General features: G+C 32.4%; 1 protein-coding gene across 9 annotated transcripts in view; it reads right to left on the bottom strand.

Moving 5' to 3' along the window:
- Nucleotides 1–1646: 1646 nt before the first annotated feature.
- The window catches only part of PRPF40A (pre-mRNA processing factor 40 homolog A), a 49414-nt gene continuing 31678 nt past the window's right edge, over nt 1647–19382 (bottom strand). For 3 of the 9 annotated variants that reach the window (XM_069457197.1, XM_069457370.1, XM_069457453.1), the window contains 17 exons: nt 18496–18867; nt 16100–16208; nt 15470–15534; nt 15070–15234; nt 14227–14335; nt 13148–13298; nt 12182–12315; nt 8919–9033; nt 8652–8743; nt 8431–8547; nt 8047–8184; nt 7616–7711; nt 5189–5275; nt 5009–5105; nt 4863–4924; nt 3822–3953; nt 1649–2462 (listed from right to left, as the gene is read on the bottom strand). In XM_069457197.1, coding sequence (XP_069313298.1) covers nt 2370–2462; nt 3822–3953; nt 4863–4924; nt 5009–5105; nt 5189–5275; nt 7616–7711; nt 8047–8184; nt 8431–8547; nt 8652–8743; nt 8919–9033; nt 12182–12315; nt 13148–13298; nt 14227–14335; nt 15070–15234; nt 15470–15534; nt 16100–16208; nt 18496–18867 — 2134 coding nt within the window. In that variant the 3' untranslated portion in view covers nt 1649–2369. Of the gene's footprint in view, nt 2463–3821; nt 3954–4862; nt 4925–5008; nt 5106–5188; nt 5276–7615; nt 7712–8046; nt 8185–8430; nt 8548–8651; nt 8756–8918; nt 9034–12181; nt 12316–13147; nt 13299–14226; nt 14336–15069; nt 15235–15469; nt 15535–16099; nt 16209–18495; nt 18868–19382 lie in introns of all 9 variants that reach the window. The other 6 variants (XM_069456802.1, XM_069457280.1, XM_069456888.1 and 3 more) reach the window with 4 other exon arrangements.

Genomic DNA, 19382 nt, shown 5'->3' with positions numbered 1-19382 from the left:
TAAACGCTCAACACTTTGAGGCTTTACTAAAAAGTATAAATTACCCTTATCTGAAAATAAACACATTTTCCTATTTTAACATATGTTCAACTCTAACAAACATTTCAGTTTTTACCAAACTGAAGTTTTTAAAAATTTTCACATAATATTTAGACAAAATCTTCTCATTACGTGCCTTCATACTGTAAAGTATCTTTTTTGGCAAATCCTATTTGATGGGATCCTTAAAGGCAGACAAAGGATAACAGTCACTTCAATTACATCTTTTATAGGAAAGATGTTGCATTTTGGGTTGCAATTTGTTCACTACTTTAGTGGTTTTTAGATCAAATAATTTTCATGGGTGAACCACAGGGAAATTTGAATTTATCTTGTAGGAATTTGAGGTTGTAATAAGATCACCTCTATAAGAAATACAGAATCTATTTTGAGGACATGCTAAAACACATCAAGAGCTTTTTATTTAAATAGAAAAATCAAAACTTTAAAGATGTACTTTAAAAATCATTCATGGAAGTAATTAAAACAACGTTTTACAGATTCTAAATTTTCTTGTGAAACATCACTAGTATATCTGCCAATGTCAAATGCATATTTTAAAGATCTTATCACTATGTCAAATGTTTGACATGATTAGCAATATTAACTATCATTACAATGGGACCTCTGAAAATCAAATCTAAACAACTCCCTGTTGCTAAAGTTATGTTTTGACACTAATATACAATAGGAGACTAATCTCAAGCAAGCAATTTGATTATTTCACATTTTCTCAATGATTCTTTCTACAAAGTCAAAGTCATGTCATATTTCATAGCAGAAAAATGACTTGGCAGACAAGTTTAGAAACAAATTTCCCCCCAATTTTTGAGCCTTTTAACAGTGGACACTAGATTTAATTCAAACAGAGGGGGCAGAATGGGAAAATGTCATTGTGGTCAGGCCCACGTTCAAACTCATTAGAATGGAAAGGGAAAAACATTTTGTTCTTCTAAAGCCCAACTTGAAATAGGATCTCTCAAAGTGTCCAAATTAAAATAGCAAAGATAATACCAAAGACTATGTGCTAAAGTTTACTTATTTACTTAAAAAAAAATTCCTGCACTGAAGGAAAATAGTATAAATTACATTACCAACCTTCAAAAGTTAGCATGTGAAGAGTATTTTCAAACCACTGCCTTTCTAAAATATTCTGTAGGAAATTCATAGATGAAAAACAAATCTAGGGACCTCAAATGCATTGATTTTATAACATTCTTAAATATTAAAAAAGGAAAGTAAACTAGCTATGTGGGTAAGATGAAGCAAAATTTCAGGGATAGAGTATCTTTAAAATCATCATACAATTTCTTTAAAGCTGAGCAGTTTATGTAGAAATAAATACTAGTACACACTAGAAGAGAAGGTTTAATAATTGATAAAAATGTACAAAAATATTCAAATCAGAAATGCTTCAGAATGTGTACCACGAAGTCAATACTTCTCAGTGAGTAGGGAAGGTAAAAGACTTCCTCAATGGAAAAAAAAAAAAAGCAAGAGAAAGACTGGATTAAAAAAAAAAAGACAACTGTTAAAGAAAATGTTTAAGTCAACATTGATTTTTTTTTTTTTTTTTTTTAAACAAGGATATTGCAACTATCACTTAAAGTCTGGTGGCACATTCTTTAGTAGGTCCTTAAGGCAATATATTTAAACTAATTTACAATTTGATTTGATGTTAACTTTTTTAAACATTACCTCAAAATAGATGCTCAAAATAATGCCCTCACAATAGCCTTTTAAAAATGTATTCAGATGTTTCATAAAAAATAATGGTGGCTTTATTACAGTAGTGCTCCTTAGCACCACTATAGTTAAGGGTCTACCAAGTTTCCATCAAAAATGCCTACTTCTTAGGAGTCACCATAAAAGATCACATTGGCTTTAACCAGTTGGGTAGTGCACAAAAAAGCAGTTTTATCAGTTGCTGGTGCTTTTTTTGTACTACTATATTATCAAAAAACTTATTATTATATCTTCAAAATCCAACTCCTACAAAGTAAATCGAATTACCTCATGACTTAGACTGTAGAACAAAGTAGAGACATCTGCAGTTATCAGTAAATTGCCACCTTTAATCCATCCTGCAGTGCCCTATGAAAGGGTCACAGAAAGACAGTTATGACCGTATGAAAATATGATTCTTGATACAGAATCAAAAGTTATTTTCAATTTCCTTTGCTTTTATAAAGTCCGACAATAACAATACTTAAATGCACTTTTTTTTGTGATATAATTAAAACCCAGTGTTATTTCCGTTGAACTTAAAATAGAGTCCCTGGTCTGCATTAGACTTTTAAATCATACTGTAAACATATATTTGGTATAATTTATTGATCATCATCCAGTTGCTCCAAAAGGGTTCTTCGGCGTTTTTCCAATTCCCCTTCACTCAGTTCACTGCCAGAAGTATCCCAATTACCCTGAAAAGACATTGATTACAATTACAGTTGCCATCAGTACTCAGAAGGTTAAGAAGTAATGAACCTTTGAAAAAATAATCCAGACTCTATCTGGATTCTCTCTTCCAAAGAAACATTTAACAGGTTTTAAAGAATGACCCCTTTACCAAAAGCCCTTCAAGGAGTACTGATTAAGGACTCCTTGGTTATATTAGAGAAAATACTTAACTTAGAATGGGATTTTTATATGGTACTATTTTCAGTTGACATTAATATGTAAACTAGTGAGAAATGGTACACACTGGTTTCTTTGCCTTCCTTTTACACAACTGAATATGAAACACTGTTTCCATTTAATGGAAGCCAGATGTTCATTTCCTAAATATTCCTTGCTAATTTTGCAGATTCTAGGTGGTCCTGTAAGTACTATATTTTAAACATATTGATTTCTTGTGCCCAAATACACCCAAGATTTATGAGGACAAGATTTAAGCTCAAAAAACAAACAAAAATAATGCTGCATTATCTGTGAGATATAAACTTGGAAAAGCAGCTAGTTCACACATCCTCCATCACACTTCAGGGATTTCATTTAACCTACTGTAACGTTGCTAAAAAGTATAGAGGAAGTATTTATTCTTCACCAATGAGGACTCAGACTCACCTGTTGTAGCTGTTAAAAAAAAAAAAAAATCCACCATATATCAAATGAACCAGAATATCCAGAAGTAGGGCCTGGGCTTGTCTACACAGATAAAGCTCTCTGCTGAGTAATTCATAGGATAGGCATTTACCCTTGCTAAACGCACAGCATTTGTGTTATTGGCCTGTTATTCATATATACATATATTTGAAAAACGAAAGGCTAATTCTGTAATTTGATACTACAATATTGACTTTGGCTTGTATTCCCCTCCTGTTCAATTGCCCGCACCCATACCCACAACCAATATTTCTAAAAGTTACTGGAACTACTATCTTTTGAAACTGGATTTAGTAACAATGACAATTGTGGATATCTGGAAAACCCCTGATCTGAGTATTCTGTATTTTATATTCCTTTAAAAAAATATTGAAAGGTTTAGTGGCACTTCTTAGTGAGAATGTACAAAGCAGAAGACCATATCCTTGCTTAGTTAAAATTACGTTATGGAATGCTGTATTATTTTTCTAAGGAATATAAAATTTGGGAAACTCAAATCAAGGGCCATTCATGATCTGCATAACAGAAAACTATTTTGCATAAATTGAATTTTCATTGTTTTCTTAATTGGTAACAAACCTGAAAAAAATCTATTCTTTTAAACACCATCATGATTTAACCACAGTATCCATTTTTGTATTTTGAGAATACAGGTATAAAACAATTCTAATACTTACAGAATCCTTTCCAGTCTTTTTCTTAGGTGATTTGTGTTTTGATTCTGATCTTTGTCTAGTTCTGTCTTTTTCACTTTCCCGGTCTTTCTCTTTTTTGTCCTTCTCTCGCTCAGCATCTGACTCTGGAGAGTCCTATATAAATAAAAAATAACATGTTAGCATTTTGATGAAGAAACCATTCTGTTTTTAAAAAAATCCTTATATAGGTAATATTTAAGAACATCCACATATAACAGGTTATGTGTTCTTAGAATCCTTGAGGTTAAACAATTGAAATTATGTTTTGCCATTCTAAAATTTCCCTGAGATTCATAGGAGCGGGCAGTCTTTCCCTTGAGAAGAATGACATTCTGATAGGGTAAAATACCATGACAAGAGTCTCACTACCACTTCAGATAGGTTATATTTATTATGTAAATATAGACATTACATTTTTCACCCAATACTAGTATATTCATATATGTATATAGAATGCTTCTATTAAGCTTTATCACATGTAATGTTGACAGCTGTATATTAAAATTGCTATTGAGAAGCAGGAATTATTTAAAATGTAATGGTAATGCTTAAATAAGTGGTTCTTATTTATATATGCATAAATTCAAGTGAGCAGCATGAAAAAATTTCCAATTAAACAGGTTTGTGGTGGCACCCAGAGCCTTACATTTTGACAAAGCTCCTTAGGTGACCCTAATGTATACCTAAGATTAAAAACTACGACAGTAGAGGAATGGTTGTTTAAACATTTAAATCTGTGGCTCTCAAAAACAGCTGCAATACACACACTTGAGTCTTTTTTCCAGATGATTAATTTCAAAGATCAAGGTGGGAATCCCAACACTGGTATATTTTTTTCAAAGCTCACCAAATGATTTTAAGGGAAGATTAAGATGAACAAGTTAAAACTCTAAGTTTAGGTGTCAAGGTGCTCACATGACCTGTAATGGATTGCACAGGACTAGAGAGAAGAAGGTTCTACTGCCACCGAGGAAATTAAGGGCAAAAGTCTAGGTGAGGTACAAAAATTAGAAGCTTGCTTACAGATTTATGTCTCCTCTTCTTACTTTTCTTCTTATGCTTTTTTGATTTCTTATAACTTCTCTCTGCAGAGTTCAAAAGGAAAAAGTGTCAGAATTTGAGGACATCCAAGTGTCAATGATTTTAATCAAGTACATAGAAATGCTTACCAGACTCTGCACTAGAAGAATGTTCTGAAGCAGAACGAGACTCTGATCGCTGTCTTTTTTTCTTTGAATGGCTATCATCATCATCTGAATCTGACCCCTAAGCAACACAAATAATTTCATTCATAACAATGCTAACAAATATGTGATACACTCATGGTGCCATCTAATAAATTCTCTTACCGATCGAGAGCGAGAACGTTTCCTATGATGTTTTTTAGATTTCTTAGAATGTTTTTTGTTCTTTGAATGATGATGTTGACATTCATGCTACATGGACAAAAGAAAGAAAAAATCAAGAGTTTACATAAAGAATTTTTTAAAAGCTATACAAGTTTTTAGAGTAAAATGATCATATTTAGGATGTAATCTCTTGAAACTGTGCAAAGAACATTACTACTTAAAATTTTCTTTTCTCTGTCCTTCTTACCCATCCTGTATCTACTCATTTAGATATCTAAGCAAAATAATGTTAAAAAGTTTTAGTGGAGAAAGAATGAGAATAGTGTGGGTTAGCAGAGACAATTGATAAACTCTCTAAAGTATATTCTGCAGAACAGTCACAACTGCTTTTAAGGACAATGAGATATGACATTCAAGAATGGTTTTTCTAATGAATCTGGCCTTGGTCAGCAAGCTCTTTATACCAGGCACAGATACAAAGAACAACCTGAAAGCCATCCTTGAATTTAGATAAATAATATTGGCCTCAGAATAAATGCAAGATATACTCCTTTTCCTTTTCCCCCAAAGAGCATTTCCTTCTTACTCAAAGGCTTTTGTTAACATCCACACATTAACATCCACACGTTGTCTTTGTGGATTTCAATTCTAATTAAAACAATTATCAGGCTAGTGGGAAAAGGGAGGTGCTGCAGTAAAAGCTCCTTGCACCAATACATATCTATGACTTTGAAAATAAACTCTTGTTTCAGCTAAATAAGTGGAAATAGAAAATCTGGCTCAGAAGAGACTCTTGTCCTTTCTGTCTCATTGAACACTGAATCTTTCTTTCTTTCTACCTCAAGGCCCAGAATATTGGGGTGCAAAATATGAATATGTCTAGCCCTTTCCTATGCTACCTTCTGCAGTTCCATTTACCATCTCACTACTTTACCCCCAGCACAGATCATGAAAGAATCTGGGTAGAGATTCTTGAATTGGGGAAAAACAGGTAAGATACTATCTAGAGCACAGCTTCTAAAATTAAATGTATATTCTAATGCTTGGGAATCTGATTAAAATGAAGATTCTGATGCAAGCTTTCTGCTCATGGGGCCTGAAGTTCTGCATTCCTTAGAAGTTCCTAGGTAATGCAGATGGTGCTGGTCTGAACTGCATTTGGAGTAGAAAAGATCTAGAAGCCAACAGGACCAGATCTAAAGGCAGTTAGGAAAAATACAGGGCCTAAGTGAGTCCATGTTAACAGAGAAAACTGTAGTTAACACTGATGATAATCAAGAACAGTAAGTCCAAAGAAATAATGAATAGTTAATTAAGTGACCTGCTATGACCAATTACCATCCAACACTATAATATTAAATACATATGGGTTTCTGGCTTGTTGTAAAGTATTAGCTAGTCTAAAACTGACAGCATAGGATATTAAAAGCATTGACCCAGGAGTCAAAGTGCCTGGTTTGAAATCTGTTCTCTGTTAAGTTACTTCACTTTTCTTTGCCTTACTTTGCTCATCTGTAACTTCCTAGGGCTTGCTGTGGGATTAAGTTCATGCAGGTAATTTGCGTAAAACAATTAGAAGAGTACTGCCTGGACCACATAACCATCAAATATTATTATTCAATAATTATTGGTCAATTCAGCATATTTATGATGGCTTACTTGAAACCTTCATCAAAATACCCTTACCCAACTGTTAAAATAACTTGAGATTTTATTTTTTCATAATTTATTTTAACAAAAGCTATTTATTCCATCATTTTCCAGAAACCCTCTGGGTTTTCTACACATCTAATGTGGTATAATATCTCAAATGTGCATTAAAGCTGTTTCTATCACTAGTCAATTCATGTGGCTGCCAAATTACTGAATTTCTAAAACTTTCTAAAAACAGAAAATAAAAAAGTATCCACATACAAATCTTTATATTCCCACGCAAACTTAGTTTGTTTCTTAAAAGTGGGTTTTTTATTTTTTGAGACAGGATTTTGCTGTCACACTGGCTGGAGTGCAGTGGTGTGATCATAGCTCACTGCAACCTCAAACTCCTGGGCCGAAGAGATCCTCCGGCCTCAGCTTCCCAAATATCTGGGGGTACAGGCACGTGCCACCATGCCTGGCTAATTTTTTTCTATTTTTTTGTAGAGTCGGGGTCTCACTCTTGCTCAGGCTGGTCTCAAACTCCAGAGCTCAAGTGATCCTTCCACCTCAGCCTCCCAAAGGGCTAAGATTATAGGCATGAGCCACCATGCCTGGCCTTAAAAGCAGTTTTCATAGGAAAAAACATTCCCTAACTATTCCAGGTAATTACATTTGTATAGAAGCAGTGAATATTAAGAAACACACTTTCATCATTCTAAATTCTTCAATTTTTGTTTATATTTTACATATTTTATAATATTTAACCAGTTATGAGAATAGTAAAATTACCTCAAGCACATGCATAAAATCTTTAAATATTCGTTTTCTTTCAGATTCTAGAGTTATGTCCTCAAATGCTGGCTCTTTTACAAATCTCTCCCGGATCTGAAAAATTCAGATATGGAATAAATGTCCAAATATCAAGAAAAGTATACCAATATGCCTAACAGGCATCATAACAGCAAGTGAAAACTGTGATAACAGTCCCCCTAAAGTATATTATTTTCTTCCTTCAAAAGTCCAAACCATTCTCAAGAAATATTCCTAAATGCAGAGTCACAGCTGACTTAATAACTTTAGTATGTCCTAAATATATTTAATGTACTCTACAAATAACCTTAGGCTATTTTTGTGGCTATAAAATGGAAAAAAATTAAAAATATTTTTATTTTTCAACTGTAAAGAAAACAATTCATTAGAAAATTTAGAAGTATACATACATCTTCCCAGACAGCATCCAATTCTATTGGAGGAGCAGCTTGTTTTAACATACTCTTAAATGCAGATTCTTTTCGTTTCATCTTCCGAGCCTCTTCTTTTTCTCTTTCACGTTCACGGGCTTCTGCTTTTTCTAGTAACTATTAGAAAATCATATTTAATCAGTTAATTAAATAACTGATACAATAACATGTTAATTAAAATAATTTATTGTTTTTAATTTAGAAGTATTTTCATATTGTTTACAAGTTAAGGGCCAATTTATCTACAACATCAGTTAATTTGAGCAAAAGAAGCTTAACACCAGTCTATCATCTAAATACATTGTTTTAACTCACAAACTTATATCAATAAATTAGTTACTTAAAATAATAAAAATAACTTACACTATTGAAAGCCAATTTGATATTTCCAGCATCTAAAGTAGTCGATCTCTTAGTTGAACTGATTATTGCCACAAAATCTTCAAAAGTAGTATTTACTTCAACTACAAATCCTTTATCCTAAAAAAAGAAATTCTATTAATAACACATAAATCAAAAAAATATGGTACCAATTTTTAAAATATACTATCGGTTAACAGCAAAGAATAAGTATATTTATTTACCTTTAGAATGTCTTTTATTATCTTCTTCTCATCATGATAACGTGCTTTAAGATCCTCAACATAAAACTTGAAAAGATCAAGTGCAGTTGATCCTAATGAAAAAACTAAAGAAGTCAAAAGCTAGCTCTAACCAAAGAGCTGCAATTACTTTTTTGTTTATAAAACAAAAATAAAATAAAGCACCCTTCCCCCCAACACAACCACTTTCCCCTTTGGCCCATTCCAACTATTATCATAACTATAAATTAGGAAAGAAAAGAATCTCACCAGGCTGACCAAGCATATTAGTGAATCTTATGTCAGAACTAATAGTTGGATATAATTCCATCCAAGATGACATAGAATGTAGTTGTCCATGTTCATGCAATTCATCTAAAAATATCTGGGGGAAAAAGCAATTACATTTGAAAAGTTACCTGTAAGTACATTAGAAACATGAGTGTAACATGGAAACACACAAAAACTTCACAATATCTAAAACTCTTTTACCAATGTCATCCCAAATGTTTAGGTACAAAGAATATTTGCTATTTGAGGAAAACAAAAAATGCCTTTAGACAAAAAAATATTTTGTCCTTCAGAGCAAAGGACCTTTGAAATACTACATTATCTTTCCAGGCTTCAGTTTCCTGTCCCTTAAGATTGAACATCATTTTCAGGTAAAAAAAAAAAAAGTAGTAAAAAGTTAACTCAAAATGTTAGATAGCACCTATCTCAAATGCGGCTCAAAAAGAACATATATGCGTGTTTCCTTTTCGGGGGGGGGGGGGGGGGGGGGCCAGGGGAGAGCCTTGTCTTTTATGTTATATGAAGCAAGGTGCTTCAAAGATGACTGAGCCTGATCCTTCTCCTTCCCTTGGACAAGGGGTTCTCAACCTTGGCACTAATGACATCTTGGGCAACTTAACTCTTTTTGAATTACTTTTTCCTCTACCTTAGGGGTTTCTGAAAGAATCATTTGAAGGATTGTTAAAAAAAAAAAAAAAAAAATCACAGATCGTTAGGTTAGGCCTTATCCCCAGAATTTGATTCATTATGTCTGGTGTGGGGTTTGATAATTTGCATTACAATAACTCCCCAGATGATCAGGTGATGCTGATGGTATACATCTGGAGGGGGGGGACCTTAAAACTCCATCTTGGATTCTGAGACACCATATATTCCTCTGGTTCTCCTTTATAGCCTCTGATCAACTCTTTCCAGACATGACATGACTTCAAATATCAGTTTTAAGACCAAAAAAAAAAAAAAAAAAAAAAAGTTTCCTTGTTATGGAGGTGGAAAGCATTTATTATTAAACCTGATTGGCAAATGAACACTCAATAAGAAGCTAGTTATCACCATAACCATTATGAGAATGTTCTTTCCACTTAAGATCTTTTATTGTAAATGCCAATCTTCTCTTTTAATTCATTTTACTGACATTCTAAATATACTTTATGAAAGGTAGAATAGTAGCACAGGAAAATTACTGGGCTGAATATCTGAAAGAATATCAATACAACATGCTTAACATCAATTACATTAATAGCAATCAGAAACCATGCCCGACAGATACCAATCTGATTAAGAGCCATATTTTGGACCTAGCTAAAGACCCATTCATCCTCTACACTAACATTACCCCCTCTTAGCCTCCACCTTCAGTATCAATATTCGATACAGTCTAAAACATTTTCTGTGACCCAGATTTGCATCTTAGTTTCACTGTTTTATTATTTTTTCTTATAGGTCTCCTTATTTTAAACTATTGCAAAACCATCACAGGAGACATTAAAACATAGAAGCTCCCCTTCTTCTTGGGCACATTGGTTGCTTTAAAAACCAGGTTTTCTAGCCTCCTTAGTAGCTAGTTGTGGTCATATGACTAAATCCTTAGCAACTGAACACGAATGAAGGAGGTGAGTAGAACTTCTACATCACTGGCTTTAAACAGAACGGTTCTTTCAACTTCTTCCAGGTTAAAATGTGTCTGCATACCCCTAAACCCTGCAGACAAAGCTACTATGCTAGAATACTGGTTCTCAAAGTGTGGGGTCTAACAGTATCAATGTTACCTAGAAACATAGAAATGCAAATTTTCAGACTGCACCCCAGACCAACTGAATTGAATTCTCAAGTAAGGCTCAACAATCTGTGGTTTTAATTTTCCAAATGATTCTTTGGAGAATTGATAAGATAAAGCAATCCAAAGAGTAGTAAATATTAAGTTTTCATGGAATGAGGACTGAAATCATGCTATTGGCTGTGGCATTTAAGATAGTGACCTCTGGCATGGCAGGAAGAATTGTTTTTAAAAGCCCTCTAGGGAGGCTGGGAAAGGTAGGGGGAAGGGATGGATAGTGAGAGATTTGTTAAACGATACAAAATTACAGCTAGATAGGAGGAATAAGTTCTAGTGTTCTATAATACTATAGGATAACTATGGTTAACAATAATACATAGTTTCAAATAGCTAGAAGAGGAAACTGAATGTCCCCAACACAAATGATAAATGTTTGAGATGATGAATATGCTAATTACCCTGATATGATCAGCATGCATTAATATGTCTCAAACTATGTACCTTATGAATACGTACAATTATTGTTTACCAGTTTAAAAAGAAAAGCCCTCTAGGAGATTCAGATACACTCTAAATTTTGAAAAAACACTGCCCTAGGGGGTGGTAATGTACCCTACCCTAGACCAAACAGACTGTTATTTCAAGAAACAAACTTATTTAAGCCATTATAACTTAGCATTTATCCTAATACAGTGTTTAATGGGAGAGACTCTATAGTCAAGACTGCATGGACTCAAATCCTAGCTTCACTATTTAGTAGCTGTTGAACTTGGGGTAAGTCACTTCACCTCTCCAAGTCCATTTCCTTACTTATATATAAATGGATACAACCAAAACTAGTACCTACACCCTTATAAGATAAGGCTCTCATAAAAATTGAGATTATAAACATTAAATACATAATAGTAAGCAATCAATGAATGCCAGCTATTATTATAATTATAGAAATGGGCAATCTGGTGAGATAGGAAACGCAAAAAATTCATTGACCGTAATATTCGCCAGCACTGGAAGAATAAAAGTGATCTTTGAAGTTTCATGAGCTACCGGCTATAGGACATGCAATCTCAGCTCCTACATATGGTGTTTAAGAAATTATGGCCCATCTGAAACTACATCCCAGCATTCCCTACATTCTCTAGAGACTAAATATCAAGTACTACTGACTTCTTACACATCTTTGTTTTTAGTCATCCCTGACATTATTCATGTTTCCCAACTGAAACCTTACCAATGCTCACCTGAAGTACCAACATCTATTACAGCCTTCTGTTTCCTCATCTAAAATGGCTCTTTAAGTGGATGTATAACTAATTATGGAACTTAAAGAGTTAAATGTGTATGGGTCCTCCATAAAGTCTAAGTCAATGATCTGGGAACTGGTGTCTCAAAATTGTTTGTATCATTGTTCAAGCTCAGTAACCACATTATAAAACTAAGCTACAAAAGACAATTTTTCTATTACCTGAAAAGATTCCCTATTTTTACGCTGTCTTCTCCTTTCTCTCAGCAAACTCTTTTGTTTTTCTTCTTCTTCTTCCTTTTCCAAAGCCCGAATGTGTTCTTCAAAGCAAATTAATGCATCTTCTTTGTCCATGTCTAAAGTGTTTTTCAGTTAAAAATTAAAATGTCAAATATCAATGAGTAAAACAGTTTGATTACTTGCATTAACTCCCTAAAAATTTCAAATTCACCTTCCAAAAATACTTGTATTTAAAAGTCATGTATGATTTGTAATTATTTAAATAGGAAAGTTTTAAGAAAATTTCACAAAGACCTTATTAAAAGATACCCTGAATCATGGATGGAATGAAAGACATACATATGTCAAAATTAATGAAAATAAAATCATTATGACAAAATCAGTCTGCAACATCATAATTATCCCAACATAAAATTTCTCAAAGTATAGAGTTCTAGGCCCTACCAAAAAACCCACTGAAGCATGATTTTCACAGGGGTAGCCCAAAAAGCTGTAAATTTAAAAAGTAACTAGGTAAGTCAGAAAAAGCGTACTTGGAAAAGGCTAATGAAAGATAATTCTAGTACATTTTTTGTTTTTTGCAAAAGTGTAACTAAAGTTACTACTGTAAGAAGACAGCATTGAGTAAAATGCAGTAATTAATTTTGTTCTTACCAAGTTACATATAAATGGCTAATCATAATTTCCAGTTTGATCTCTGATTTACATTATCTCAAAGATCACCTAATAAACCTAATTTTTATTTCTAAAAGAATATTTTGTCCTAAATCACAAAAACTCAATTAAAAAGAAATATCCCATTTGAAAATAAATAAAGCTACTTTTTCAGAAATGGACAAACAACTGTGTACAATTCAGTTGGTGACTGCATATAACAAATGAGAACAATTCTTTGTTACTGGAGAACACTGTTTAAAACTATTTCTCTCATCTATTTATTATTCTTACTTTGTAACTCCTCATCTTCTGCAAAAGTTGGATTATCCATCAGATATTGCTGTGCTTCAGACCAAGTAGTAGAGTATGTTACATTAGCCATGTTGTCCAGTATGTTTTTTAGGGCCTCCCAATTTCTCTTTCGCAATTGCTTTGCTTGTTCCTATAGCAAAAGTATGAATATCCCTTTTGAAGTTTAAAGAAACTAAAATATTTGAGTTGCAATTAGTGTTGGTTTCTTTACATTCTAACTGATGACCAAATTTCAAATGTAAATTCACATCTCAAGTAAATTTCATTTACTTTCAATAGCTACACTATTTACTTTGTCAATGCTCTTGCCTGAATGTTTGTCTTGGTACTTACCTTCTTCAATTTTTTCACCTCTTTTCTAAAGCCAGAATCTTGAAACTATGTTTTTAATTTTTTCCCCCACTCCATAAACCTCTCCTATTATTATGCATTACAGACACAATTTATAACTAAATTTACTGTGGGCAGATGATACAGTAGGTAAATTGCAAAGGTCTTCGATGACCTTCAACCATGTTCATATTTTTGATAGTAGTTGCATTTAGTTCCTTGAAGACTGGATAATATAAAATTTAATAGCATATAATGAAATAGACATGAGTAAAACATGTTTTAGAACATTATTATACAAGTTGAGTTTAGTGGTAACAACTGCACATTACTGCCATTCTTGTAATTTAATAAAATCTTAACCTCAATTAAGATTTTGCATTAAAACAAAAAGCCTGAATATTTTAAAGCCTAATGGTCTAAATAAAAATTATATTTCAAAGCAGGCGTAAGATAGCCAATTAGTGACAATATAAATAACAGGTGGATAAATCAGTACCTACTCCATCTGTCAGTACTTATTATGCTAGCTGAAGGATAAAGAAGCTTATTATTATAGAAGATATGCATTCAATCTTTAAACCCTACTTTCTAATAAATAAATCTGCTGTAGCACGAACTGGATAAACTAAGAAACAAAAATGGGCATATTATAAAATAACTCCTAATCAGAATGAAGAAACATCGTGTTTGACCTATAAATATCAATAACTAAGAACAAATAATACCTTTTCTTTTTTTGAGAGAAAGAATAAAACATCTTCATAAATTTCAAGACGATCACGTTCTGATATTGCATTCCAGACTTCCATCTCTCCAAACATTTGCTCTGCTTTTCTATTTGTTAAAAAACATTATACAACAAAAGTTAACTTTAAACCATTTTAATTTAAAACTCAATTTAAAATTTAAAACCACAAAATGAACACTTTAAGTTCATAACTATATTATAAAGGAAAACTCCTGGCAGTTAAGAATAAAACAGCACAGGCCCATACTTGGCCTAGTGATGGAGGAGGATAATTTACATTGGGCAATGTTTTGTAGTGTAGACTATTTCTTAGGGTAGTAACAGAGACTACCAAATTGCCTATGAAACTGAATTATAGGCTTTTCTGGAAAAGTGAGGGAAATAAAGAAGGATATAGGGAAAATAAGCTTAGTAACTTATTGCAAAAATTTTAATATTAAATTACCCAAAATTTTAAATAAAAGTCTAAAATTAAAAATGCTACATAAACCAATTTTTCAAAATTCTATACCTACTGAATGAAAATAGCCTATTTCTATTCTACAAATATAAAAAATTTCAATGCTTTCATTAAATAAAAAGGAGTCAAATTTGATCATTAAATCTACTTTCTCCACTTTTTCTTCCAGTTTTTAATTAACTCTACAAGTTAAATCCAACATTTAACTACTGATCTTGTACCTTATGAAAGTGCCAGATTCATAATCATCTAGCTTTATTTAATGAGCATCTACTTTAGATCAGCTACTGCACTTGGCAAAAAAGTGTAACACAAACAACAATGTAGTAAATACATGCCATGCATCACTAAAAACCTTACTTGTATCTTGTTGTGGAAGTCATTTTCTCATGATTTTCAAGAAACCGCTGAAAGGATTCCTTAGCCTCTTTATATTTTGATCTTGCTTCTTCTTTTTCTTCTTTTTCTGTCTGGACTTTATAGGCATTAAAGGCCTGCTTTTTTTCACTCAACTTTGCTAAAGCACTAAATAATTAAAAAAAACCATATAAGAATAAATGAATGCAGGAGAATTAAATGTTAGTGCTTTGAAAATATATATAATTCTTTTCATGTATAAATCAAGAAAATTTCAAAAATATATTACTTGGTATCCAAAACAAAAGTCACTGAGGTGAAAAGTTGTACCATTCTCAATAATTTTAAATGTGCTAAGTTTGCTTGCTCAAAGACAAAAGTGAATAAAAAATTCAAGCATTACCTGTATCGTGGGTCATTAATGATCATTTTCATAGCTTGCTCCCATGAAGCATTGGATGGTACCCGCTGAAAACCATTTAAATAAAAAATTAAAATTTCACACAAGAATAGCAGAAGTCATAACAGGAAGCCAAGTGTAATACTCACTGCAAACATCAAGCACTTCAGCTTTGCAGGAGTTTGAAAAGTTCTAAAAATAGTTTTTTATTGAAGGCAAATCTGCAATATACCTATAGACTGAAAAGAAAACTTCAACTAAAATTTAAACAGAGCATGAAGACTTTTCTTTACAGTACTGAGATTAAAAGATAATTATGAATAAAAAAATCTTATATTAAATATTGAGGTAGAAATGTACTTGTGTACCTTGGTATTGTGTACCTCATACACAATAGTTTTTATGTTGAAAGTTAGTTTCACAAACTTTTCTTCAAGAAAACAAGATACATTTAGTTGATTTTCAGTTACACAACAGTTTATGAGATTAGTGTTTTCAACAAAGGCATCAAGGTATTGATAATGAGTAACTTCATTTATTAGGTGATTACTACATGTCACATAAAAATCTGTAATATACACTTGCTCTTAGCCCAAAGGCCAAGAAGCAATAGAAAATCTATAATAAATATACCTTTTCTTTCAACAATTCTTTAAAAGCCTGTTTTGCCTCCTCCTTTGTATTCCAAGTATATGTTTTTTTTGCTGGTTGGCTCTCTTCCTCTTCTTTTTTGGGTGTAAAACTAGAGAGAAATTTAAACATGTTATTCATAATTTAAATAAATGTTTGCTTCATTTGGAAAAATAATGCCTTCATTATTTGTTTGATACTGAGCTAAAATTTGATAATTTTACAATAACATCTCCTATATGAACTCTAAAAACACACTTATCTGAAGACAAAAGAAATAAAGGTAATAGTTTTTCTGAAATTTTAGTTATTAAGTTCAGTTTTTAAGACTCTACAAATGCCAAAACATTCATTTAATTGCACTAAAACACTACCTCTACTAGACCATAGCTTAATACTTTTAAATGGCTTATTAATTAATCATTAAGTGGTTTCATATTAGTGGCATAATTACTGAGCATTTAGGCAAGTGTGCATAAATAAAAATAAGATGTAGAGATCAATTCAAATCAGGACTGGCAGACCAGCAAACTATGATACAGTAGCCAAATCCAGCCCATTCATAGTTTTTGTAAATAGTATTACTGGAACACACCCATGATCATTTGCTTATATTATGTTTACAGCCGATTTTGTGCTACCACAGTGGATTGAATAACTATATAGAGACTGCATGACATACAAAACTGAAAATTTCCTATCTGGTATTTTATGAAAAAGTTCACTGAACATTGACCTCAAACAAAAAGAATTTACGCAACCAAGAATTACCAACTTGTTTGGGGGTCTTTCTGAAGTGAAAAAATTGTATAAGCCTTACAATGTCTTCCTATATAAAAATGAAGGAATGCAGAAAAACCCACTTTAAATAGAATGCTTAGGGGAAGAGAAAGGGAGTAGATATCAACAAAAAAATGCAAATATATTCACATCCTATTAATCAAGTAACCTCATTGGGAAATTTATTTAAAATTGTCAAAAAATACTTTACAGAACCCAGCAGAAAACTAAAACTTATAAATGATCTTTATTGTAGTAATTAAAGTCAAAAGTTTATTATAATAACTCAGGCACTATAATAAAGAAATGCTGGGATGAAAAAAGCAGGAAACCACCACTTACTGTTAAAATTATAAAAAACTTATTTTTGTGGAAAAAGAGATTAAGTGTGAAAAGATGCAAAAGAATGTTATTCCAGAAAGCCTAAATGTCTATCAATAGGGGAACACTTTCAACTTCTAAACATCAGAAAAAATTATAACACTGTGTCAACTTTGGGAAACTGACATAAGAAAAAACGAACAGAACAATTGGAATAAGGGTTGGAGGGATGAAAACAATACACTTAAATATTAAGATGGTTGATCATGTTTAGATCATGAGATTATGGTTAACACTTTTTTAAACATGAGGACATCCTTAAAGTCAAGGAGTTTAGCTTGACTTTAGTTTTTATAGCTGTATAAAGCACAGCCACATGAAATATTCCTAGACTATGGGGTATGCAAGTACACACAAACTATAAGCTTTGACAGATACAACTTTACTTTATCAAAAAGTTGTACAAACTTAGTCTCACTAAGAGTGATGAGAGTTTTCTTACCCTGGTGTTATCTTTATTTTTTGTCTACTTGATTTTTGCTTATGTGTTAGAAAAATAATAGTATTATTTTACTTTATATTTCTTTCTTATTATGACGGAGTGCCTTTTCACATTCTTCTTGGATAACTGTATTTCTTTCTCTGTAAATTGCCTTCTCTTACCTGTAATGCATTTTTCAACACAGCAGTATTTTTTTTTTTTTTTTTTTACTGATTTGTAGGAGGTTGAAAACCAAAAATAAATAAATAACCAAAGAAAAAATAAAACAATTTTAGTACTCTATTTGGCAGGGCTTCCTCAACTTCCATAGCTTATCTGTTTGTTCAACATCAAAGTATAGCACCTGCTTGCAGCACTGTGCTGAGCTATACCGGAGATTGAGGCAAAAGAAAAAAAAATCATTAGTACCCATCTTTTATTTAAAATGTTGATAGTTTGTTAACCATGGTCTTTTTGGCATTGATTTTGATTTAAAATATTGCATCTAAATATGATATATCTGGCTTACTCTAAGGCTTCTGACATTCTTTAAAAAATATGTGCCTCACCCTCCTCAGTCCTACTTCCAAAAATTTTAGTGTACTAATTTTGCAATGGCTTGGTGCCTTGATGCATCCCCTCAACCTCCCTGCCTAAAATTCAGCCTCAAAACTGATCAGTTGTCTAAAGGCTTATGTTTCGATTCTCAAAAAAGTTTACATCTATTTAAACACTTAAGGCTCACTGACTAAACTGGCAATTTCTTATACTAATGAAGTCTGGTACTGATTTTCAGAAGATAAGTCAGTAAACTTACTCAGCTACAGCTTCCTGTTTAGATGTTTCTTCTCCAGTATTACTAGATACTTCAATACTCTGATCCTGAATAGCAGGGGTACCAGTAAGTTGCGCTTGTTCCTCAGTTGAAATAGTTACTGTATTTTCATTATCTACAACAGTAGCAACAATGGAAGTAACTTCGGGTTCAGAAACAACTGGAACACTTCCACTGACTGTATTAGAAGCAGAAGTGGAAACACTGGCATTGGCTGCAGCGGCAGCTGCTGCTGCTGCGGCAGCTGCTGCAACAACGGCAGCTGCTGCTTCTGCAGCAGCCATGGTGCTCATGGTGGTCGGAATTTCTGTTGTAGGAACCGGGGCTGCTGTTGTTGTACACTCTTCTTGCTTACTATACATTAAAAAAAGAGAAAACTGGTCATTTCATCATTGTAATCACAGAGCTAAATAAAGCAAGTTTTTAAATTATAAAAGGAATTGAATAAAAGAAACAATTGAAGGGGGAAAAAAGCCACGGATGCCAAACTATAAGCCATTCAAAAAGATTAAAATCACAAAATGAAACTGCATTGCTTTGACTTAATTCAGCAAACATTCACAGTAATATATTACAGGCACAGATGCAACAATCTGCATTTCTAAAAAGTCCAGTAATTGTTCTCATTTACAAAATGCCCAATTTATCAGATTATATTACACCAATAAATTTGATATTACACCAATAAATTTGATCTATATAAAAGATTTCTATATAAACTTTAAATTTTCATTTCACCCATTAAAAGGAAACTCTATGTAAAGAAAAAAACATACAGATATACAACATTTCATCCATTCTCAAATCAACTCAAACCAAATTTTGGACTTTTCTACAATACAGTCTTCTTAATTTGTAAATCATGCAGT

The sequence above is a fragment of the Eulemur rufifrons genome, chromosome 1, assembly GCF_041146395.1.
Source record: "Eulemur rufifrons isolate Redbay chromosome 1, OSU_ERuf_1, whole genome shotgun sequence".
Classification (NCBI taxonomy): domain Eukaryota; kingdom Metazoa; phylum Chordata; class Mammalia; order Primates; family Lemuridae; genus Eulemur; species Eulemur rufifrons.
The sequence above is the reverse complement of the archived record's forward strand: the minus strand, read 5'-3'. Positions and strand labels throughout refer to the sequence as shown.